The sequence below is a fragment of the Dendrobates tinctorius genome, unplaced genomic scaffold (genome assembly GCF_039654945.1).
Source record: "Dendrobates tinctorius isolate UK_male_01 unplaced genomic scaffold, ASM3965494v1 ptg000161l, whole genome shotgun sequence".
In the NCBI taxonomy this organism is placed as follows: domain Eukaryota; kingdom Metazoa; phylum Chordata; class Amphibia; order Anura; family Dendrobatidae; genus Dendrobates; species Dendrobates tinctorius.
In genome coordinates, this window is record NW_027361828.1 from 8,630,379 (window position 1) to 8,655,594 (window position 25,216).

At 47.1% G+C, this 25,216-nt stretch overlaps 1 protein-coding gene across 5 annotated transcripts in view; it reads right to left on the bottom strand.

Moving 5' to 3' along the window:
- ANAPC10 (anaphase promoting complex subunit 10) overlaps positions 1–25,216 on the bottom strand; it is a 126,698-nt gene that overhangs the window by 80,256 nt on the left and 21,226 nt on the right. For all 5 annotated transcript variants that reach the window (XM_073549794.1, XM_073549793.1, XM_073549795.1 and 2 more), the window contains one exon: positions 15,718–15,808. In XM_073549794.1, coding sequence (XP_073405895.1) covers positions 15,718–15,808 — 91 coding nt within the window. The remainder of the gene's footprint in view (positions 1–15,717; positions 15,809–25,216) is intronic.

A 25,216-nucleotide genomic window follows, 5' to 3' on the forward strand; every position in this document is an offset into this window, starting at 1 on the left:
AAGTATTGCGACGTTTTGCTACCTCAGCACGGTCTTATATTGTAGACACGAATGATTTTTTGCAAAAAATTAGTGACGTTAAAGTTATTTCTCATATGATGCTTGCATCTTTTGATGTGGTTTCTCTATATACGTCCATTGAGCATGATAGGGGTTTGGAGGCCGTCGATGTGGTGCTGACAGGCTCGGACATGGCACCAGAGTGTGCACAACTGGTCCTAGCATTGTTAGGTTTCATCCTCAGGAGGAATTTTTTTCTCTTTGGGGATGATTATTACATACAGTTGCGGGGTACCGCCATGGGGTCCAATTTGGCCCCAACCTATGCTAACATCTATATGGCGGAATTCGAGGACCGGTATGTGTACAATTCCACCTACTGGTGCCATGTCCGGGCCTGGTGGCGCTACATCGAGGATGTCTCCTGTATCTGGGATGGTAGTCTGGAGGATCTTCTGGATTTTCAAAATGAATTGAACAGTGTATTCTCTGAGCTGAAGTTTACATTGACCCACTCTTATGATCAGGTCCAATTTTTGGACACGCTAGTCTATAAGAAAGAGGAGTCTCTGTATGCCGATCTTTTTGTAAAAGAGACAGATAGGAATAGTCTTTTGGTGTATGATAGTAATCACCCAAGACGGATGGTGGAGTCACTTCCATGGAGTCAGATGTTACGTGTACGGAGGATTGTCAAAGAGGATGATAAGTTGGATCTAAGATTGGACCAGATGTGTACAAAATTTGTCAATAGGGGTTACCTGATGGATCAAGTAAATTCTTATAGAGTTAAGGCTCAAAATATATCGGTGGAGGATTCCAGCCGTAAGCGAATTAAAGGGCCTATGAGACGTATTCCTTTTGTCTCAACATATTGCCCAGTTAGTGGCAGGATTGGAGGTATCCTGAACAAACATTGGAGCCTCTTACAAAAGGGTCTGCCTCAGATATCAGAATTTGTGGACAGGCCATTGCTTTCATATAGACGTGGACACAATCTGAAAGACAGATTGGTAAGGTCAGATATTGGTTCATCAAAAGTCAACGTACAAAGGACAATATGTCCTCCTAAGATGGGCAATTTCCCATGTTTGGGATGTGCCTGTTGTGGCAATATGTTAAAAGGTGATAGTTTCTATCATCCTCGAACCGGAAAAAAGTTTTCTATTAAAGAGAGGTATACGTGTTCATCAAGTTTTGTGATTTACTTGATTTTGTGCCCATGTGGGCTTATGTATATAGGAGAGACCACCATGGAGATTAGGGCCCGCATTAGTAAGCATAAGAGTACAATTAGGACTAAACTTGTGGAGTTGCCGATTCCAAAGCATTTTTTAGAGTGTAGACATTCAGTGAACCAGTTACGATTTAGAGTGATAGATGGGGTTCCTGTATTGAGACGTGGGGGTGATAGGGTTAAGATGTTGAAGAAAAAGGAGTTGAGATGGATATCGATTCTTGATACGTTGCAACCAAGGGGTTTGAACTTGGATTACAATCTACATACTTGAGTCACCTAATCCCTCACTTTGTGCCATTATTCTTTGTTGTGTGTATATACTTATCTATGTGGCCTTTATGGTCTTTCAATCAAATTTTTTTTATTTTTTTTCAGTGTTTATAGGTGATACATTTGGATGGAGTGGGGGACACGGGGACTGAACAGTCCTGAATTACGAAGAGGATGTTGTTCTTTGTGAATTTTTGTCGTTATTTCTTGCCTGCCATTCCCCGTGCCCTCTTTTCCTTTTTTGTAATTATCCCAGTTTTGCTCCTTATATAATGTGCAACGTATGCGAATTTCGTAAAATATGGAATATTATTAAAGTTACTATGGATATGGTTCCTTGATTCCAAATGTCTCACATGCTGCGTTGTTTGGGAGCATTTTGGCCTGTGTGGACTCATTTATTCAAGTGTGGTATTACACTTGTTTTCGTTAATCAGCGCATGCGCGGGCTTGTGAAGGAGTGTGGTATGTGATCGCGTGCTCTGGGCCTCTGCGCGTGCACGGTCCTCCCCGGTGGGCGGTTTGTGTGGCTGATCCCTTGCATGACACCGCGCATGCGCGGTGCTTTGTGACGGAGACGTCACGTGACCGGGCCTGCGGGGATGGGCGGCGCGCGCGCCGTGGCCTGGTGGTGCGCGTCATTAGACTGCGCTCCTGATACAACCTGGCTCTGGCTGATGTTGTCATATGGGGAGAGGGAACTCTGCCGATATAGGGATTTGTGAGTCCTCATATGATTGGTCAATTGGGGTTGGCGCCACTATTATGCGATTAGGGATTGGCGTTTTATATATGGATATGTATTACTGCAAGTGATTGGTGCGTTATTTCTATGGATACCTCTGATGCATCACGATCATTGGTGGGCTGATTTGGGGATCGTTGTTTATATATGAAATGCTTTTGCAATATTTCTAATATGAATATGACCATTATTGTTAACGACTAGATAAACTGTGCTATTGAATATATATGTATCTGATGGATGTATTTATATGTATTTTATGTATGGATTTTCTGTGATGGGTGTTACCTAAATGGTGATTGGCTGTGCCACACTATAAAAGGCCACCATTTGTGCTGTTATGTTATACTTGAAAAAGGCCACAATATGGCCGAAACGTTGTATTTTGTACTGGCAGAATAAATTTTTGATACAATTTTTCACCCAGACCGGATGCTGTTCCTCTTCCTTATTTAGCAGATCTGCTGTCTGAAAGCTTCCAGGGGGCATCCGCGAGCAGGTTGACGATGTCCGCGAACCAAGATCTTCTGGGCCAATCCGGAGAGATGAGGATGACTGGAACCCCTACCGCCTTGATTTTCTTCAACAGCTTGGGAAGAAGGAGGGGAGGGAACAGGTAGAGGAGCTTGAACTGAGACCAGGGAGTGGTCAGAGCATCAGCGCCCACTGCGAGAGGATCTCGGGCCTTGGATACGTACTGTGGGACTTTCCCATTCAGTGGAGATGCCGGCAGATGTACGTCCGGAGTCCCCAAACGACGGCAAAACTGATGAAAGACGCCCTGATGTAAGGACCACTCTCCCGCTGTGAGACCCTCGCGGCTGTGAAAATCAGCGGCCCAGTTGTCTACGCTGGGAATGTGCACCGTAGAAATCACTGGGACTGATACCTGTGCCCAGTGAAGAATCTTGGACAGTACCGCTAGCTGAGGAACTTCGTGTCCTCCCTTGGTGATAGACATATGCCACCGTTGTGGCATTGTCTGTCTGAATTCGGATTGCCGACCGCTGAGGAGCCTTTCCCAGTGAAAGAGAGACATATACATCGCCCTTATCTCGATGACGTTGATGGGCAGGGTTATCTTTTGAGTCGTCCATCGACCCTGAACAGTGTGATTGCGAAACACTGCACCCCAGCCGAGAGGACTGGCATCCGTTGTCACAATCTGCTAGTGAATCGGAAGGAATGACCTGCCCAGAGAAATGAGAGGTGACGTCAGCCCCCAATTGAGGGATTGTTTGACCCGGGGCGAAAGGAGAATTGGCCGATCTAGGGAAAGGACAGACCTGTTCCACCGAGACAGGATGGTCTGTTGAAGCGGTGTTGGGTGAAATTGGGCAAAGGGAACCGCTTTGGCCGTCGCCACCATCTTTCCTAAGACTTTCATGGCTGACCGGAGAGATGGAGGCCGTGTGCTCTGCAGTGATCGTACATCTCGCCGCAGAGATATCATCTTTTCATGTGGAAGAAAAATTCTCGATCGACGGGTGTCGAACAATAGGCCTAGAAACACAAGACGTTGTGTTGGAACAAGGCAGGACTTCTTTTTTGTTGACAAGCCATCCGAAATTGGACAGGGTGTCGGAAACGATGGTATGACTTTGGCGAGACTGGTGAAAAGACAGAGCTGTGATCAGAATGTCGTCAAGGTACGGAAAGAGGACGAGACCTCTGATCTTTAACAAGACCATCAACGCCGCCATGATCTTTGTAAATACTCTGGGTACGGTGGCGAGACCGAACGGCAGGGCCACAAACTGGTAGTGGTCCAGGTGAATCGCGAAATGCAGGTATTTCTGATGCCCGGAAAAGACTGGAACATGCAGAAGGACATCTTGAATGTCTATTGAGCACATGAATTACTGCGCTTCCATGGAAGCGATTACTGAACGAATAGACTATCCTGAAATGTCGTAGGCGGACTCTGTTGTTCAGTAACTTGAGGTCCAGGATGGCTGGACCGCGTTGCCATTTTTTCAGTACTACAAACAGGTTTGAATAAAACCATGAGAAACATTCTGACTCGGGAATGGGCACGATCACCCCTGAACTAAGGAGGGAGGCGATGGATGCAAAGAAAACCCGGAACTAAGGTAGGGTCCGGGGCCAAGAAGCGAACTTTATCTTGTATCCTGAGGATACAACCTCCCTGACCCATGAGTCTTCTACTGAGGCAAGCCAGAAGTCTGAGAAGAAAAAGGAGTCGACCGCACATTGGGGAAGGCGTCTCGGGTTTCGTTGATAGTCATGCTGATGTGGACCGTCCAGTTCTGGACCTGGAGGTTCTGCCTTGGGTGAGATCGCTAGGAGGGAGTGGGCCTAAAGGAGACCTTGTTCCTATCTTGTCGTACTTGTGGCCTTTGTTGGTTGGAAGAGCATTATGCCGTCGCGAAGCGATGGGAAGACCGAAAGGGCCGAAACTGACACCTTGAGGGGGTCTACGAGGCTTGGACTGAGGGAGAAGAGAGCTTGTGTCTCCAGTGGCGTCTTAATAGTCTGGTCCAGTTGGGATCCGAAAAGACGCACTCCCTGAAAAGGCAGATTGGTAAGGGACTTTTTGAAGACCAATCCGCCTGCCAAGCTTTGAGCGAAATTGTACTCCGGATTGCAACCACGTTGCTGGACGTTTGAGCAGCGCAGGACGCGGCATCCAAGGAGGCCGAGACGAGATAAACCCCCGCGTGGGAGATCTGGTTGGCTAGATCGGCCAATTGCTCTGGTTGGGCTCTATCCAGAATGCCCTGGCGGAGATCCTCCGCCCAAGTAGCTATGGCCTTTGCTACCCAATTGGAAGCGAAGGCCGGGCTTAGCACCGTCGCAGCCGCTTCGAATGCTGACTTTGCTAAAGATTCTATGATCCTGTTGTTAGAATCCTTTAGAGACACCACACCTGAAATCGGAAAGACCATGTTGTTAGATAGTCTGGACACGGGAGCGATAACAGAGGGGGAAGTCGACCAGTTGTCGGTGAGCTCTTGAGAAAATGAATACAGCACGTCGAGACGCTTCCCTCTTTGAAAGCGCCTGGTCGGATTTTCTCTTTCCCTGGCAGGGTGCTTGCCCAACTCAGAGTGCGAAGTGAAGACTCTGGAAGGTGTTTCTGCCCGTCTGAACGAAACCTCCTGATCTGAGGATTTCGCAGGGGAGTCTGTGATTTCGAAGGTGTGGTTAATCGCTGCAATGAGGTTCTGTACCGTAACCTTCATGTCCGCGTCATGGTCCGAATCCAAATGTAAAATCTGTTCGGATGGGGCGAGTGGAGGATTCCGGCAGGACATCCTGCCTGGGCCTTTTGCGGCTTATGCTGGCTGGCTTAGATTGGGCCTCTTGTAACCTGCTGGATCCTGCTGAAGCGTCCAAGGGCACCTTATCAAGAACGGCCACTAGGGACTGAGACACCCTGGTGAGTTCTGCCACTGATTGTGATAGAGAAGAAGCCCAGCCAGGAATGGGGGGTTCACTCCCACGTGACACAATATATGGCTCCCGGGCGGCGACGGACTGAATGGGATTGCTGCAGTCTAACATGAACACCACAGAAAGAGGAAAAAACCTCCAAAAAATTGGTTACAGACCAGACAGGCCCAAATGCATCTGCACTAATCCAGGGTGCAGCGGATCCAAGTAAAAATGGCAGCTGCACAGGTGCATAAATACCAAATGAAACAGCCAGCCTACAATGAGGGATTGGCCGTGTGGTACACCAGTGCAGAAAAAATAATCCGCATGCGGCAATGTTCACACAGGGAATGCAGGGCTTCTGGCTAACAACCTCTTAGTAACACCATATAGGGGGGCTGCCCAGCGCCAACTAGAATGCATCCCGTGTGAACAGAGGCCACAAGTTTGCAGAACCATTTGGGCCCAACTGCACCCTGGAAAAAAGTGTAAGGAACTTTGACGCAGTTTGTCAGCTTCCATATTAAGGCCTTGATATCAACTAATACCTTACATATATTGCTATGTTTGTTGTGCACTTTTTATATTTTTTCCAGGGTGCAGCTGGGCCCAAATGGTTCTGCAAACTTGTGGCCTCTGTTCACACGGGATGCATTCTAGTTGGCGCTGGGCAGCCCCCCTATATGGTGTTGCTAAGAGGTTGTTAGCCAGAAGCCCTGCATTCCCTGTGTGAACATTGCCGCATGCGGATTATTTTTTCTGCACTGGTGTACCACACGGCCAATCCCTCATTGTAGGCTGGCTGTTTCATTTGGTATTTATGCACCTGTGCAGCTGCCATTTTTACTTGGGTCCGCTGCACCCTGGATTAGTGCAGATGCATTTGGGCCTGACTGCTGCAGTCTAGGCAGAGTACGATTGCACGTTAAGAACTTGACTAAAGTGCAAGTGGGAGCCGGAGGACGAGCACGAACAGACTTAGGGATAGACATAATGAAGTAAGATCCCTGAAGCAGTGCCGGAAGGTTGGGGGACAGAATGGCAGAGGAGGTATCATTCTGCAGATGCAGAGCTACTCACGGTCCGGTGATACCCCCAGTAAGCGATGCTACACGGCTCGTCTGGCTTGCAGGCCCCAGCAGAGGAAAAGGAGTCTGCTGACAGGCTGAAAAAAAAAAAAAAATGGCGGCAGCCTGAGGAGAAGAAAAGGAGCGCGCTCCCAGGGAAGAAGATGGGCGGAGCTAATCGCCTAGAAAGATGGCACCGCTCGCTGTAATAGAAGAGGCTAGTCAAGGAAGAGCCGATGGGTGGGCCTAAAACGGGCGGGAAAGAAGCCCGTCTATGACTGAAGGCGGGGGGCGTGGCAGCGACGCAGGACAAGGCCGCAACTGAAGCCGGGGCCTAAATTGGCCGCCTGTCGGCGCGGAGGCCTCGGAGCCCTGCCGCGGCGACCGCTCCCGAGGACCGTCGCTGGCCGGGCGGGAGGGAAGGTCGCCTAAAGATGAGAGGGAAGAGCTGTTCTCAGACTAAGGCCCAAAGTGAAGCCGGGTCCTGGCGAAAATGCGGCGGCCTCCGGGAGGCGCGGAGGTCCCGCAGCCCTGCCACAGCAACCGCTCTGTGGTGCACCGCCTCCGTATGAAGCTGCTGAGGACGCGACTCGGGGGCCTGTGATCCGTTTGCTGAGTACCGTTAAAATCCAATGCTGTCTGATCTGTCAGAATGATGTCCGCGCCTCATCCAACTGACAGGCTCTGGTAGGCAAGTGGGTGGGAGACGGGGGGCAAGGACCATATGTGCTGAGCGCCCGTGTTAGGCTCTTGGTCCTGCCGTGGAGCGCTATGAGGATACGGGGTGGCAGTACACGCTGTATTCATAGTCTATTTGTGGGACTACAGATGTGACTATTCACTCTGTATCCTTCCGGAACCTGAAAGAAAAACGACGCACACAGAGGTAGATATGGGTCTAATGAAAGACCCGTGTCCACCTCCTACTGACACTAAGCTAAACTGGATATCTTACATCCTGTCGGTGAGGTGTATACTGCGGAGGAGGAGCTAACTTTTTTATTTGCATAGTGTCAGCCTCCTATTGGCAGCAGCATACACCCCATGGTTTCTGTGTCCCCCAATGAAGCGATAGAGAAAATATTTTTAAAATATAAAAAAAAATTAAAAGTTCAAATCACCTCATTTTGCCCCATTCAAAATAAAACAAAAAAAGAAACACATATTTGGTATCACCGAGTTCAGGAAAAAAAAAAAGCGGAAAAAAGTCAAAATGCCAGAATTACGTTTTTTGGTCATTGCGACATTGCATTAAAATGCAATAATGGGCAAGCAAAAGATTGTATTTGCACCAAAATGGTATCACTAAAAACATCAGCTCAGCGCGCAAAACATAAGCACTCACCCAACCCAAGATCATGAAAGTCTTAGTTACTCACCGGTTAACGGTATTTTTCGGAGTCCATGACAGCACCACCTGAGAGAGGGGATCCGCCCTTCTTAGGAACAGAAAAACCTACAGATACAAAAGGGCGGCACCTCTCCCACGCATCAGTTGGATTACAGAGTATAAAAGAGGACCTCCAAGGTTAATGCATAATTATATGTACAACAATATCAACACTTAAATCTTTATCACCCGTGGATATGTACAAAGGGAAGACGTGCACACCCAAATTAACTAAGGGAAGGGAATCTATGGGTGCTGTCATGGACTCCGAAAAATACCGTTAACCGGTGAGTAACTAAGACTTTATTCGGTCGTCCATGACAGCACCACCTGAGAGAATTACAGAGAGTAATCACTACTTTAGGGGGGGACTACAGCCTGCAGAACCCTGATACCGAAGGAGAGGTCTGCAGAGGCACCCAAGTCTAGTCTATAATGACTATAAAAAGTGCTCGGAGAGGACCAAGTGGCCGCCTTACAAATCTGGTCGATGGAGACTTCCGACCTCCGGCCCACGAGGTTGCTACGGCTCTGGTGGAATGCGCCTTCAGTTTCTCCGGAGCTACTCTACCTTTTGAGGCATAAGCTAACGAGATTGCTTCTCTAATCCACCTGGCTAGTGTACTTTTGGACACCCTAAGACCTTTCCTAGGGCCTTGGTAGGAGACAAAGAGAGCATTGTCTTTCTTCCAGGGATCGGTAGCTGCTAGATACTCCAAGAGGCATCTCCTAACATCTAAAGTGTGTAGCTTCTCCTCTTTCTCATTAGTTGGTTTAGGGAGGAAGGATGGAAGGACTATTTCCTGCGACCTATGAAAGCTGGAGGCTACTTTTGGTAAATACGCTGGGTCGGGTCTAAGTATTACCCTATCCTCTTTTACCTGAAGAAAAGGTGGGCGCCTAGACAATGCCTGAATGTCGCTTACCCTACGGGCTGACGTTATGGCTATTAGGAAAGCTATTTTGAGGGACAGGCTCCTAATAGAGGCTGACGAGATGGGTTCAAATGGCGCTTCTGTCATAGCTGTGAGGACTAGGTTCAAATCCCATGGCGTGAGTCTATTCTTTACTATTGGTCTGGATCTACTCGCTGCTTTGATAAATCTTTTGACCCAATAATTAGCTGCGATGTTGCAGCTAAAGAGGGCCCCCAAGGCGGATACCTGTACTTTAAGGGTACTGGTGGAGAGACCCAAGTCCAGCCCTTTTTGTAAAAATTCCAAGATCTGGCCTATGGGGACGGAATCACCAGTATTTACATTTGAGCTTTCGAGGAACCTTACCCAAATTCTGACGTAAATCTTAGTTGTCACTACTTTCCTACTTTTTAGAAGAGTGTCAATTAGGTCTGGAGAGAAGCCTTTACTTTCTAGCAGTGACCGCTCAAATTCCACGCCGTGAGATGTAGGCCAGCCACCTGAGGGTGGAAGACCGGGCCCTGGGACAGAAGGTCCGGGATGTCCGGGAGAACCCAAGGATCGTCTACCGACATGATCCTGAGGTTCGAAAACCATGCTCTTCTGGGCCAGAACAGGGCGATGACTATGACCCTTGCCCTGTCTTTCCTGATCTTCCTCAACACTAGAGGAAGTAGAGATAGGGGAGGAAAGGCGTAGGCTAGCCTGAAGTCCCATTTTATCAGAAGCGCATCTACTGCCAGAGGAGTCTCCCTGGGGTTTAGGGAGCAAAACTGTGTCGTTTTCGAGTTCTCCTTGGTGGCGAATAGATCCACCTCTGGCTGACCCCATCTCTGCACAATCTGAACGAAAATGGAGGTGTTTAAGGCCCACTCTCCTTGTTTTAACAGATTGCGGCTTAGGAAATCTGCCGCGATGTTCTCTTTCCCTCTTATGTGAAGAGCCGTGAGAGATAAAAAATGACGCTCTGCTAGCTGGAACAACTGTCCTGCCACCTTCATCAGAGTTCTGGATCGAGTTCCGCCTTGGTGGTTGATATAGGCCACGGCCACTCGATTGTCCGATAGAACTCGTACGTGATGGCCCTGTAGATACATAAGGAGCTCTTTAGCTGCGAGTACCACCGCTGTTAATTCTTTCAAATTAGAAGACATTTGTATCTGATCTCGTTCCCATAGGCCCTGGACCAGAATTTCTTCCATATGTGCCCCCCAACCGGAAGGACTTGCATCCGTGGTGACCACGCGGGTAATGTTATACTCCCAAGGGACCCCTCTAGACAAGTTATTTCTTTCTAGCCACCATTCCAGGGACTCTATTGTGTTTCTAGATAAGGTCAGTCGACCTTCTAAGTTACCCCCAAGAATCCTCTGATACCATAAAACTTCGCCCTGTAGAGTTCTCGTATGAACTTGGGCCCACTGGACTGCGGGAATGCAGGATGAGAGGGAACCCAACAGGGACATGGCTTTCCTGAGGGACATGGAGGGGTTGTTGGAGGCGTTCAGGACCCGATCATGCAGGTGCAGCAGCTTCTCTGCGGGCAGGCGGCATTCCTGCTTTTTTGAATCTAGGGTTAGGCCTAGAAATTGTTGAATTTTTAATGGCTGCAAACGGGATTTTTTGATATTAAGTAGCCATCCCAACCGCTCTAGAGCCGCCGTTGTTTTCTGTAACTGTTCTAAACACTGCTCGGCTGAACTGCCTATTATAAGGAGGTCATCTAAATAGGGGACGACTAGAATGTTTAGCTCGCGCAGATGGGCCATCACTTCTGCCATCACTTTGGTGAATACTCGAGGCGCAACCGCCACCCCGATGGGTAGGGCCGCGTACTGGAAGTGCTGGATTGACCCATCCAACTGAACCGCCAGTCTAAGGAAAGATTGGTGTGCTAGACCTATGGGTATATGATAGTAAGCGTCTTTCAGATCTAGGACCACCATGAAGCAGTTTTGAAACAGCATCTTTATTGCGGTGTTGATTGTTTCCATTTTAAATGGACGTACAACCAGGAATTTATTGAGGGCTTTGAGGTTAAATATAGCCCTAAATGAGTCGTCCGGTTTACGGACCAAGAACAGGGGAGAATAGAAGCCTTTCCCCCTCTCTTCCTCTGGAACTCTCGTCAGGACTTTTTTGTCCAGCAGCTCGAGGACCTCGGTCTCCAGGGCAGCTTGTTCTAGCGGGGAAGATTTGAGTGGAGTTACCTTGAACCGATCTTGGGGAACGCAGGCGAACTCTAGGTGCAGTCCTGTAGCTATCACCCCCAGTATCCAGCTGCTATTCGAGATTTTGGCCCAGGCCGGGTAGAAGGCAGATAATCTTCCTCCTACCGGAGCCACTAGTCATTGGGGCGGCTTCTTATTACCCCGTGATGGACCTTCTTGGCGCCCCCCTCCTCCATACATGAAGCCCGTACCTCTGGTTTTTTTGTTGTCCCATCTGTTCTGATCTCTGGCCTGTCTCCTGCGGGAATACCCTTTCCTAGAAAAGGGACGTCTCCAGGATGTATTCGGCAGACTCGGAAATTTCTTTTTCTCATCCCCGGCCTTCTCTAACAGTTCGTCTAGGACGGGGCCGAACAAGTATTCACCCTCACAGGGGATAGAACAGAGACGGGACCTGGCTTGGATATCTCCCGGCCAGCATTTTAACCAGAGGGCTCTTCGGGCCGAATTAGACAAGCTTGCAGACCTAGCCGCCATTCTTACCGAGTCCGCCGAGGCATCTGCCAGAAAGGCAGCAGCATTCTGGATAATTGGTAGAGACTTACGGATGGAGGCTCGCGAGGTTCCATCCTTTAGCTGAGAGTCCAATTGATCCAGCCAGACCATCATGGATCTGGCTGCGCACGTGGCTGCTATTGCTGGCCTTAGGGCGCCTGCTGACATCTCCCATGTGCCCTTTAAAAAGGAATCTGCCTTTTTATCTAGGGGGTCTTTAAGGGAGGCCATATCGTCAAAGGGTATAGATGACTTTTTTAAGGCTTTAGCTACCGCTGCATCCAGCTTGGGGGCCTTATCCCATCGACTAACTATTGGGTCCTCAAAGGGGTATCTACGTTTGAAAGCGGGCGGCATAGAACCCCTTTTTTCCGTTTTTTTCCACTCCCTGTCAATCAGGCTCTGGACTTTTCCGTTTAGTGGAAAAGTCCTTTGTTTTCTGGGGTCTAGACCCCCGAACATAATGTCCTGACCAGACAGTTCTGTCTTTTTTTCTTCTACCCCCATGGTTGACCTTATGGTTTTAATTAATTTATCCATTTGGTCCAAGGGAAAGCAGAACCGGCTGGAATCCTCTTCGGAAGAAGAAGAGGAGGCCGAGGACTGAGGAGATATCTTCCTTCCTAGGGCCGACTGAAGACTCTGAGCCTGAAACACTAGCTCGTCTTCTTTTAGAAGAACCTTCTTTTGATAGGGCTTTTATTTCAGTCCTGATTAATTGCCTCAGGTCTGTAGCGAAGCTTGGAGCTTCTTCCGCTACCTGTATAAATAGGAATGAGTGTAAGAGTCTGATACTCCACTCACGTTCTACCCCTCATCTCCGTCCCTACCGTCTGTCTCACGCAAGACTGACACAATCTCTTGGGGTGGCCATCTGGTAAGGGGCAACTACAGAGGGCACATTCCTTGTGCTTCTGCTTCCCTGTGGCCTTCTTCCCCTGAGAATCAAACACATAAGGGGACACTGCATCAGGGTACATTCTCGCAGATCTCTTACCCTTGCAGATGAGGACAGGTACCGGATCATGGGGGGCTGCGGGAGGATCCTTTGACCTAGAGGAACTGCTGTGGCTCCGTCCACTTGAACGTCCCTCCTTCCTCTTAGGTTGGTCACTGGGGCGCTTTGCCACGGGCTGCACCTCCTGTGGGTCCATGGGGGCTTCTGTTGTGTCCATCGCTGGGCCTCCAGAAGCACCTCCGCAGCGATGCCTTCTGCCTTAAGAAGGCTCCCCCTCCGGATTAGCAGGACTCTGTCCGGTGTTCGGGCCCCCCATTGGACCGCTCCCCGCAATCCTCCCCCTCCCCTTCAGGTGCCCGGCCCCCTCAGGCGGCGGGCGCGCATCGGCGCGCGTTCACCACAACCGGAAGTCGCCGGCATCCGACTTCCGGTTTCGGCGCTAGGCCCCGCCCCCTTCGCCGCGTCACTTCCCCGCGCGGCAAGGGGCTAGAACTGCCGCTCCCCTTGTGGGACACCGCCGGCGGCGCCCGCCCGAACGGACCGCACCCCCGGGGGAAGGAGACACAGGGGGACCCGCTTACCTCACCGGCCCGTGGAGAAGGCGACCGCCGGACCCTGTCTCCGCCTGCTCCTACCACTGCCGTGGAAATCCTACCCGGACCCACCGTGGCGCATCCAGGGCCCCCAGCGAGACCGAGGTAGGAGAACCCCCCGCTACCTGAGTCGGTCCGCTGGCCTGGGATTCGGTTATCCATGACGGACGATCTGTAGGGAGTTCTGTCCTTGTTAGGAACAGGAAACCAACTGATGCGTGGGAGAGGTGCCGCCCTTTTGTATCTGTAGGTTTTCCTGTTCCTAAGAAGGGCGGATCCCCTCTCTCAGGTGGTGCTGTCATGGACGACCGAATAAAAATGGATACGCTATGGGTCTCGGAAAACGGCGCTTTTTTTTTGTTTGTTTTTTAAACAAAGTTTGAAATTTTTTTTCACCACTTATATAGATATAAAAGAACCTAGACATATTTGGTGTCTATGAACTCGTAATGACCTGTAGAATCATAATGGCAGCTTAGTCTTAGCATTTAGAGAACCTAGTAAAAAAGAAGTAAAAAAGAAAAACAAATAGAAGTGTGGGATTGTGCTTTATTTTGCAATGTCACCGCACTTGGAATTTTTTTTCCCGTTTTCGAGTACACGACATGGTAAAACCAATGGTGTCAACCGAAGTGCAACTCGGCCCGCAAAAAACAAGCCCTCATATGGCCATTTTGACCAAAAAGAAAAAGTTATGGCTCTGGGAAGAAAAAATGAAAATGCAAAACCAAAAATACCTCTGGTTGTTAAGGAGTTAATAGGGCTCTATTTGTTTAGAATATTCACTGCAGGGGTTACCATGTGTTAAGAGGAGAGCAAGCTACATATATATCATTGTTAACTGCACAGAAATACATGCAGCTGCACACTCCGGTCCCAAGTGCCGGGTATTGAGAAGCGAGACTCATGCGAGTTTCTTGCAAGTGTGACCCCGGCCTTATAAAGATAAGGGTCTGACAGACAGCATTTTTTTTTTTTGCTTTAGAGTTGTATGCAATAAAAAAAAACACAACATGTTATAATACAATGGGCCATGCTAAAAGAAAAAGGAAGGGAGTAGGACTGCAGCATACATTGCAAGGGACCTTTACAGTATAAGGCTATGTTCACGCATTGTTATTTTGGCTACTTTTTATGCAAATTTTAAGCTGCATTTTAAAGTACCAGCAAAAGCTATGAGATTTCAGGAATCTCATGCACACATTGTTTTTTTTTAATGAGTGAATTGGAAAACTGCTGCATTTTTGCAAACTGCAGCATGTCACTTCTTTCAGCGTTTTTTTCCCCACAGAAACCAAAGTGCAAACACACAGGTATCAGGTTTTGCTGCGCTTTAGATGCAAAAACCTAAGGGAGTTGTATTGGGTTTTTTTTTTTTTTTGGGGGGGGGGGTACTAAATCTTATCAGCATGCACAAGAGACAATAAGGCCAGGGTCACACTAACCGACGCAAAATACGGTCAGTATTTTACATGCGTAATACGGATGAATGGCCCCTAAACAGTGCTCCGTATGTCATCCGTAATCAAGGTGTGGTCGCGTATTTTGCGCACGTAAGCAACCGTATGGCGAGATTTTCTCGCAGGCTTGCAAAATATATATATATATATATATATATATATATATATATATATATATATATATATATATATATATATGTGTGTGTGTGTGTATGTATTCTATGTGTCTATATCTATTATTTCGTTTCTGTTAGAAACCCTGTCATAGGGCTCCATTATATGTCCATATATTATATATATATATATATATATATATATATATATATATATATATATATGCATTCTATGTGTATATATCTATTCTTTCGTTTCTTTATTAAACCTGTCAGTGTGAGTTTACTGTATAGTGCACTGAATTGCCGCCTTTGCTAAAAGACACCGGGTGCGTATTTCTCACAAGTCACATGTGTGTTCCGTGTGTAATGCGTATTTTTTGCGCACCCATAGACTTGCATTGGCGTACTACGGCCGTAGTACGCTGACAATCGCAGCATGCTGCGATTGGCACGGACCGTAGACTACGGATGAGAAATATACGCCTGGTGCGAGGTACCCCATAGGGAATCATTGGTCCGTGTCTAATGCGTGCTTTTATCGCCTCTCACTCGGCCGTATTCCTCGCCAGTGTGACCCCGGCCTAAAAACATTTAGCAAAACCTGCCTTTTGTAAGCACCTTATTTACTGCCAAGAAAGCAGGTAATGCATGCAGGAAAAAAAAAAATACAGCAAAAACGCAACATGTGTACATAGCCTAACTTTGACCACATTGAACGAGAAGCATACATTTTTTGGAATTCTATACATTTCAATTTTGAAGAAAAAATTTTCTATTAATGTTCAAACATTGCAAAGTCAGAGCTATAAGAGGAATGCATGAAACAAGATATCTACCGAAACTGAATGTTCACTAAATGAGGCTGAGATCCATCAGATTGCCAGTAGGTTTCAAGATTATCGTCTCGTAGCTGGTCGACACCAAAGCCTAAGAAAACAGAAAAAAGGCAAAATACCATCATCAACCAACAAATCTAGGCAAGCCTTAATAAAAAGGTACAAGAAAGCGAATTTCCAGGATTTTAATATTAAACAAGCATATAAATGTGCTTCATTTATTAACCCCTTTCTGACAGATGACGTACTATCCATGTGCCCTGGGACTAAATTCTCAAGGACGGGATAGCACGTCATCATCCATCAGCGGCGCTCATGGGGGGAGGGCGGCTGATAGCAGCTGGGTGTCAGCTGATTATCACAGCGGACACCCGACACTATGTCACGGACCGCCCCCGGCACATTAACCCCGGGCACACTGCGATCAAACATGATAGCAGTGTTCCGGGGGCATAGGGAAGCATCGCACAGGGAGGGGGCTCCCTGCTTGCTTCCCTGATACGCTCAGAACAACACTATGTGATCGCGTTGTTCCGAGGGCCTCCTCCCTGCAGGCCCCCGGATCCAAGATGGTCTAAGGGTTCTTCCGTGTCCTGCAGGGAGGTGGCTTCTCCTAAGAGCAAGCGCTGAGAAACCTCCTACACTGCCTGTCAGATCACTGATCTGTCACAGTGCTGTGCAAAGTGTCAGATCAGCTATATGACTTTTGCATAGTACTGTCCCATCCTGGGACAATGTAAAAAAAAAAAAAAAAAATTAATTAAATTGTGTAAAAATAATTTTGAAAAAATTCCCAAGAAAAAAAATATTCCCCAATAATTTCTTTATGTAAATTTAAAAAAAAAAATAAATAAAGTACACATATTTAGTATGGCCACATTCTTAACGACCTGCCCTATAAAACGGTCCCACTAGTTAACCCCTTTAGTGAAACCCTTAAAAAAAAAAAAAAAAAAAAACACACACGGAAAAAAAAATGCTTTATCATCATACCGCCGAACAAAAAGTGCAATAACATGCGATCAAAAAGACGGATATAAAGATGGTACTGCTGAAAACATCATCATGTCCCGCAAAAAACAAGCAGCCATATAGCGTCGTCAGTGAGAAAATTAAAAAGTTATAGCTCGCAGATTGAAGCGATGCAAAAATAATTATTTTTTATATAAAATTGTTTTTATTGTATAAAAGCGCCAAAACATAAAAAAGTTATAAATGAGGTATCGTTGTCATCGCACTAACCCGAAGAATAAACCTGCTTTATCAAGTTTACCACACGGGTAATGGTATAAACACCACTCCCGTCCCAAAAATCAGAATAATAAGCGATCAAAAAATGTAATGTGCCCGAAAATGGTACCTATAAAAACGTCAACTCGTTCCGCAAAAAATAAGATCTCACATGACTCTGTGGGCCAAAATAAGGAAAAGTGGTAGTTTTGAAAATGTGGTGATGCAAAAACTATTTTTTGCAATAAAAAGCGTCTTTTAGCGTGTGAAAGCTGCCAAACATAAAAACCCGCTATAAATAGTAAATCAAACACCCCTTTATCACTCCCTTAGTTAGGGAAAAATAATAAAAATTAAAAAAATATATTTCCATTTTTCCCACTGGGGCTAAAGTTAGGGTTACGGATTAGGGTTAGGGGTGTGTTAGGGTTATGGTTGGAGTTAGAATTGGGGGGTTTCCACTGTTTAGACACATCAGGGGCTCTCCAAACGTGACATGGCGTCTGATCTCAATTCTAGCCAATTCTGCGTTGAAAAAAAATCAAACGGTGCTCCTTCCCTTCCAAGCTCTGCCATGCGCTCAAATAGTGGTTTACCCCCACATATGGGGCATCAGCCTACTCAGGACAAATTGCACAACCTTTGGGGTCCAATTTCTCTTGTTATCCCTGGGAAATTAAAAAAATTGGGGGCGAAAATCATTTTTGTGGAAAAAAAATATGTTTTTTTATTTTTATGGTTCTACGTTATAAACTTCTGTGAAGCACTTGGGGGTTCAAAGCTCTCACTACACATCTAGATAAGTTTCTTTGGGGTGTCTAGTTTCCAAAAAGGGTGTCACTTGTGGGAGTTTCTACTGTTCAGGCACATCAGGGGCTCTCCAAACACTACATGACACCCGCAGACCATTCCATCAAAGTCTGCATTCCAAAACGTCACTACTTACCTTCCGAGCCCCGACATGTGCCCATACAGTAGTTTTCTCCCACACATGGGGTATTAACGTACTCAGGAGATTATTGGACCCCAAAAGTTGTTGTTCAATTTCTCCTGTTACCCTTGGGAAAATAAAAAAATTAGGGACTAAAAGATCATGTTTGTGGAAAAAATGATTTTTTGGATTTTCACGCCCGGGCGTTATAAATTTCTGTGACGCACTTGGGGGGTTTAAAGTGCTCTTCACACATCTAGATAAGTTCATTGGGGGGGTCTAGTTTCCAAAATGGGGTCACTTGTGGGAAGTTTCCTCTGTCCAGACACATCAGGGGCTCTCCAAACGCGACATGGCATCCTGCCAATTCTGCATAGAAAATGTCAAACGGCGCGCTCCTTCCCTTCTGAGCACTGCCATTCGCCCAAACAGTGGTTTACCCCCACATATGGGTATCGGCGTACTCAGGACAAATTGCATAACAACTACTGGGGTCCAATTTCTCCTGTTATCCTTGGTAAAATAAATAAAAAATTGGACCTGAAGTACGGTAATATTTTTTGTGAAAAGTGTTAAATGTTCATTTTTTTTAAACACTCAAAAAATTCCTGTGAAGCACATGAAGGGTTAATAAACTTCTTGAATGTTGTTTTGAGCACCTTCAGGGGTGCAGTTTTTAGAATGGTGTAACTTTTGGGTATTTTCTATCATACAGACCTCCTCAAAGTGACTTCAAGGGGGTCAAAAAAAAAAATGGTGTAAAAATGAGAAATTGCTGGTCAACTTTTAACCCTTATAACTTCCTAACAAAAATAATTTTGGTTCCAACATTGTGCTGATGCAAAGTAAATATGTGGGAAATGTTACTTAAGTATTTTGTGTGCCAGATCTGTGATTTAAGGGCATGAAAATTCAAAGTTGGAAAATTGCGAAATTTTCGAAAATTTTGCCAAATTTCCATTTTTTTTCCGAAAAAAACTAAAGTTATATCAAAAGAAATTTTACCACTAACATGAAGGACAATATGTCACGAGAAAATGTTAGAATCACCAGGATCCATGGAAGCGTTCCAGAGTTATTACCTCATAAAGGGATAGTGGTCAGAATTGTAAAAATTGGCCCGGTCATTAACATACAAACCACCCTTGGGGGTTAAGAGGTTAAAAGATATAGCTTACACTTTTATTAAAGAGATTGTCCAGTCCAAACCGATACGTCTGCAGTCACCAAAATTTACAATTCTAACCAGTGTCACATTATGTGGTAATAACTCTGGAACTCAAAACGGATCCCACTGACAGATTATGTCACGAAAATAGGGATTTTTGTGTGTACTCACCTTAAAATCCTTTTCTCCGAGCCAATCATTGGGGGACACAGAACCAGGGTGTTATGCTGCTTGCCACTAGGAGGACACTAAGTGAACACAGAAAGAAGTTAACTCCTCCTCTGCAGTATACACCCTCTCGCTGGCTGAGATTTCCCCAGTTTGGTGAAAAAGCAGTAGGAGCTTTAAACAAATAACAATAACTATGTCAACGCCTAAGAATGATACAGTAAGTCAATAGGCCAAACAGGGTGGGTGCTGTGTCCCCCAATGATTGGCTCGGAGAAAAGGATTTTACGGTGAGTACACAAAAATCCCTATTTCTCCTACGCCTCATTGCAAGACACAGGACCATGGGACGTCCTAAAGCAGTCCCTGGGTGCGGAGCATACAACTGCTAATACCCCATGTACCAATGACTTAACACTGTGGTACTGCCGATTGCAGGATGCATCACCCAAGAGCTGCATCCGCAGAGGCCTGAGAATGAATTTGGTAATGTTTTGTAAAGGTATGCAGAATGTACCAAGTCGCAGCCTTGCAGACCTGTTCTGCCATCGCCTGGTGCCGAATGGCCCAAGAGGCGCCCACTGATCGGGTAGAATGCGCCTTAATCTCTGCTGGGATAGGTGTGTCCCTGACACGGTAGGATTCCTGAATAGCTTAGCGAATCCACCTGGCTAGCGGGGATTTTGAGGCAGCTAGACCCTTCCTATGCACCACTGGAAATACGAACAGGGCATCTGACTTGCGAAAGGGAGCCGTCCGCGAGATGTACCGTCTAAGAGCCCTAACCACATCCAGGGTGTGGAGGGTCTTCTCAATGCGATGGACTGGTGCCGGACAAAAGGAAGACAAAACAATTTCCTCATTGAGATGGAAAGAGGATACGACTTTGGGCAGGAAGGACAGGGACGTCTTGAGAACTGCCTTGTCCTAATGAAAATTCAGGAACGGAGGACGGCAGGACAGGGCCGCCAATTCCAAAACTCGTCTGATTGACATAATTTCCACTAGAAAGACCACCTTCCAAGAGAGAACAGTTAGTGGTACGTCCTGCAGTGGTTCGAAGGGAGCCTCCTGTAAGGCTCTGAGAACCAAGTTAAGGTCCCATGATTGCAAAGGCATTTTATAGGGAGGTGCCACATGGGAAACTCCCTGAATGAACGTCTTCACCTGCAATTTGGTGGCAATTTTGAATTGGAATAGAACTGACAAAGCGGAAATTTGGCCCTTGAGCGAGCTAAGCGCGAGGCCTGACTCTAATCCGGATTGTAGGAATTCCAATATGGAAGGAATGGAGAACACCAGAGGGGATCGTCCATGGTCCTTGCACCACGAGAAGAAGGTTTTCCAGGTGCGTTGATAAATGCGCATGGACACGGGCTTCCTAGGACTAATCAAGGTAGAGATCACCTCGTGAGAGAAACCAGCCTGTGATAAAATCCAGGATTCAACGGCCATGCCGTCAAAGACAGGGCCCCGAAGGTCTGGTGGTAAATCGGTCCCTATGAGAGTAGATCCATGCGATCTGGAAGTCGCCAGGGAACGTCGGCGACCAGTTGTACTAGTTCTGCGTACCATGCCCAGCGCGGCCAATCTGGCGCGACTAGGATCACTGGTACTCCCTCTGCTCTGATTTTCTTGACCCTTGGGAGCAAGGGAAGAGGGGGAAAACTGTACGGGAGCCGGAACCAGTGCCACGGCAGAACTAGGGCGTCCGCTCGGATGGTGCATGGATTGCCTGATCGCACAATGAATCGAGGAACCTTGTTGTTTAGTCTTGAGGCCATGAGATCCACATCTGTAGTCCCCTAGCGATGGCAAATCTGCTGAAAAACTTCCGGATGAAGAGACCACTCTCCTGAGGCAAGGCCTTGGCGACTGAGAAAATCCGCCGCCCAATTGTCTACCCCCGGATGTGGATTGCTGAGAAGGGCGAATGGTTGGCCTTGGCCCAATGGAGGATGTGACTCACTTCGTGCATGGTCATCCTGCTCCGAGGACACCCGGACGGTTGATATATGCCACAGTCGTGGCATTGTCGGATTGGATCCTGATGGGGTGACCTGCGAAGAGATGGTGGAAACAGAGTAGGGCTAGTCTAATCGCTCGTATCTCCAGGATGTTGATGGGGAGACGTGACTCTCGAGTTGACCGACCCTGTGCCGTGTGGTGACGAAAAAACAGCACCCCAGCCCAGAAGACTTGCGTCGGTGGTTACCACCGACCATCCTACTGGGAGAAAGGACTTCCCTTGATTCAGAGAGGATTTCAGTGTCCATCACTTGAGGGTTTGTCTGATCCGCGGGGACAGAAGCAACCGACGGTCTAGGGAGAATGGGTTCTTGTCCCACGTTAACAGCAACACATGTTGTAAAGGGCGGAGCTGGAACTGTGCGAATGGGACCTCTTCTATCGCTGCTACCATCTTTCCGAGAACGCTCATGCTGAAACGTATGGAGTGAGAAATTGGTCGGGAAAGAGTCCGTGCTCCCTGTTGTAAGGCTCGCACCTTTCTGGAGGGAGAATGACCAACCCGCGGGAAGAGTCCAAGATCATTCCCAAAAAAAGAGCCGGTGTTCGGGAAGACTTTTCAAAGTTTATCTTCCAACTCAGACGAGAAAGTGTATTCACTGTGATATCCACGGATTCCTCGCAGGCTGGAAGAGACAGACCCTTGATCAGTAGGTCGTCCAGATACGGCAGTACCACAACTCCCCGAACGTGAAGAATGGCCATGACAGCCACCATGACCTTGGTAAAGACTCTGGGGGCGGTGGCGAGTCCGAAGAGCAAGGCAACGAACTGGAAGTGGTCCTCGCGAATTGCAAAGCACAGGAACTGCTGGTGATATCTTTGATATCGATGGATGCTAGGAACTCTACTTTTTCCATGGAGGCGACAACTGACCGGAGAGATTCCATTCGGAATCGCCGTACCTTGACAAATTGATTTAACAGCTTGAGGTCCAGCATGGGCCGCATCGTTCCATTCTACTTTGGAACCACAAAAAGGTTTGAATAAAAACCCTTGAACCTTTCATCTTGAGAGACCGGAATGAGGACTCTGTCCCTTTGCAGCGCATGAACAGCCCGAAGGAAGGCTGTTGTCTTTGTTTTGGGAGGCAAGGGCCGGAAAAAACGTGTCGGGCGGGGGGGGGGGGGGGGGGGAATGTCCTTAAACTCCAGATGGCTGGCAAATACCCTGCGCGCACGTTTAGTTTTCTTAAAGGAGATAACGTGTTCAGGAGCGGGAATATTTTCCTCCTCCAACGTCAGAATCTTGTTGACTGATTCTATAAGAGAATCAAGAGACTCTTGGTCATTTGGGGGGATTCTGAGGTAATAACGTGTCAGACATGAATTCAGAGTCATGTTCGCTGCGAGCATTAGGAGAGGGAGAGTGAGAGACAACTTGCCAATGCTGAAGCGCGAGCGTGACTAGGGGACGCGTCATGGGTCCGCTTTCTAGAGACCTAAGGATCCTTTGAACGAGTACGGCCCCTGCTGGTGGACGGTTCCCAGCCTTCGCCAGAGCCCTCCTCGGGCGGTAAAGACGTGGTCTGACAAAGAGGATTCCCGGAGGGAATCTATAGCCTTGGTCAGTGACTCCACAGACCGTGACAGGGACGCAGCCCACTCAGGGGGGACTAAACTCAGGTAGCACCGTAGCAGTGGCGGCGGATGGCGTTTGAATACAAGCCGGGTCGCAATCCGTACATAACGGATTAGTTTGGGCACTCTGTGAAGAGAAGGGTCGCCTTAAGCTGATTGATCGCTGGGACTTGCCGGGTCTCGCTGTTTGAGGACATCGCAAAACCAGGAATTGGAGAAGCAGGAAGCTCATCTGCATATTTCCGGTGCATTCTGGGAAGAGAAGTGTCGCCTTAGCTGATCGATCGCTGGGTCTTGCCGGGTCTCGCTGTTTGAGGACATCGCAAAACCGCGCGCCAAGTTTCCACTCATCATAGACTGCATCAGCAATAGCAATATGGAAGAGAAGAAAATCCACATGGTCACCTGCAACACATGCTACATGTTTATGGATCTTCCGTCTCAAAAACTCAACTTTACCTGTCAGAAGTGCAAACTTGTTGCCCTCTTAGAGGAAAAGGTGCAAGGACTGGAAGAAAGAATAGCAACATTGAAGGTAATTAAAGAACATGAGGACTTCTTGGATGAAGCAGAAGCCACCATTCAGGATACGGAAAGTGAGAAAAGCTTCAGAACACATACAGAGGCTGAAAAGTGGAGCCATGTGACGAAAAGAAGCAAACGGATGGAGTGATCATCACCACCCACACAGCTTAGCAACCAATATGAAGCCCTCATGCTGGAGAACGAAAATGGAACAGCTCAGGATGATACCGTATCTACAAGAGAAGACACACTATCAACAAAAGAAGTTACTCTGTCAACAAAAGCCGAAACAAATGACACTCAAAAACACTCACGAGCAACAAGCAGTGCGTCCGGAAAGAAAAGAAGAGTGGTAGTTATGGGCGACTCACTACTAAGAGGCACGGAGGCAACTATCTGCAGGCCGGACATAACCGTACGAGAAGTATGCTGCCTCCCAGGAGCAAAAATCAAGGATGTGGCCAACAGGACACCAACTATCCTCAAATCCAAGGACAACTACCCTTTCCTACTGATACATGTAGGCACAAACGACACGGCAAGAAATTACCTACCAACTATCTGCGAAGACTTTGAAATTCTGGGGAAGAAAATAAAGGAACGGAACGTACAGGTTGTTTTCTCATCAATCCTTCCAGTCGATGGTCATGGCATCAGAAGATGGAATAGGATACAAGAGGTGAACAACTGGCTAAGACGGTAGTGCAGGCAGCAAGGATTTGGATTCTTGGACCATGGCGTGAATTACCTCTACGATGGACTTCTCGCAAGAGATGGGATACACCTCACAAAACCTGGGAAACACATATTCGCCAGAAGACTTGCCACACTCATCAGGAGGGCTTTAAACTAGAAGAGGGGATGGGAGGAAAAACAGCAGACAAGAACATGCAGCAGAAGGACAAACTAATCAAGGATACTAGATGTGGTAAAGAGGACCCAAGACAGGGTACTCAGAAGGAAGCTAAGAAAAAGGAAGCAAAACTTCTTCCCTGCATGCTGACCAACGCAAGAAGCCTGACCAATAAGTTTGAAGATCTGGAGTTGGTAATGTATGAGGAAAAATACGAAATACTAAGAATAACTGAGACATGGTTAGACGACAGCTATGACTGGGCGGCAAACTTGCAAGGATATGATTTGTTTAGGAGGGATCGTAAAAAAAGGAAAGGGGGTGGAGTCTGTCTATATATAAAGTCCACTTTAAAGCCCACACTAAGAGAAGATATACAAGAGGGAAATGAAGAGGTGGAGTCTCTATGGGTGGAGATACAAGGAGGGAAAAATAATAAAATCCTCATAGGGGTTTGTTATAAGCCACCAAATATAACAAACCACTGAGAATGTATTATTGAAACAGACAAAGCAGCAAATCACAATGAGGTGATTATTATGGGGGACTTCAACTACCCTGACAGACTGGGAAACTGAAACCTGCGTATCTCAGAAAGGAAACCAATTTCTGTCAGTGACCAAGGATAATTATCTGTTACAACTTGTGCAGGGCCCAACTAGAGGAACAGCCCTTCTGGACTTAATTTTAAGCAACAGGCCAGATAGAATAACAGAAGTACGAGTCGATGGGCACCTAGGGAACAGTGACCACAATATAAAACATTTCCACTTGTCCTTCAGTAAGGTGCCCTGGAAGGGGGTTACAAAAACGCTGGATTTCAGGAAAGCAAAGAGAGGACCTTCGCCGAATTGATTGGGACAATGTTCTCAAAAATAGGAGCACAGAAAATAAATGGGAAAAATTTAAATCAGTTTTACACACCCACTGCGAGCTAGCCATACTGTACAGAAGTAAAAGGACTAGGAACAGGAGAACACCAATGTGGCTAAATAAGGATGTAAAAAGGGAAATAA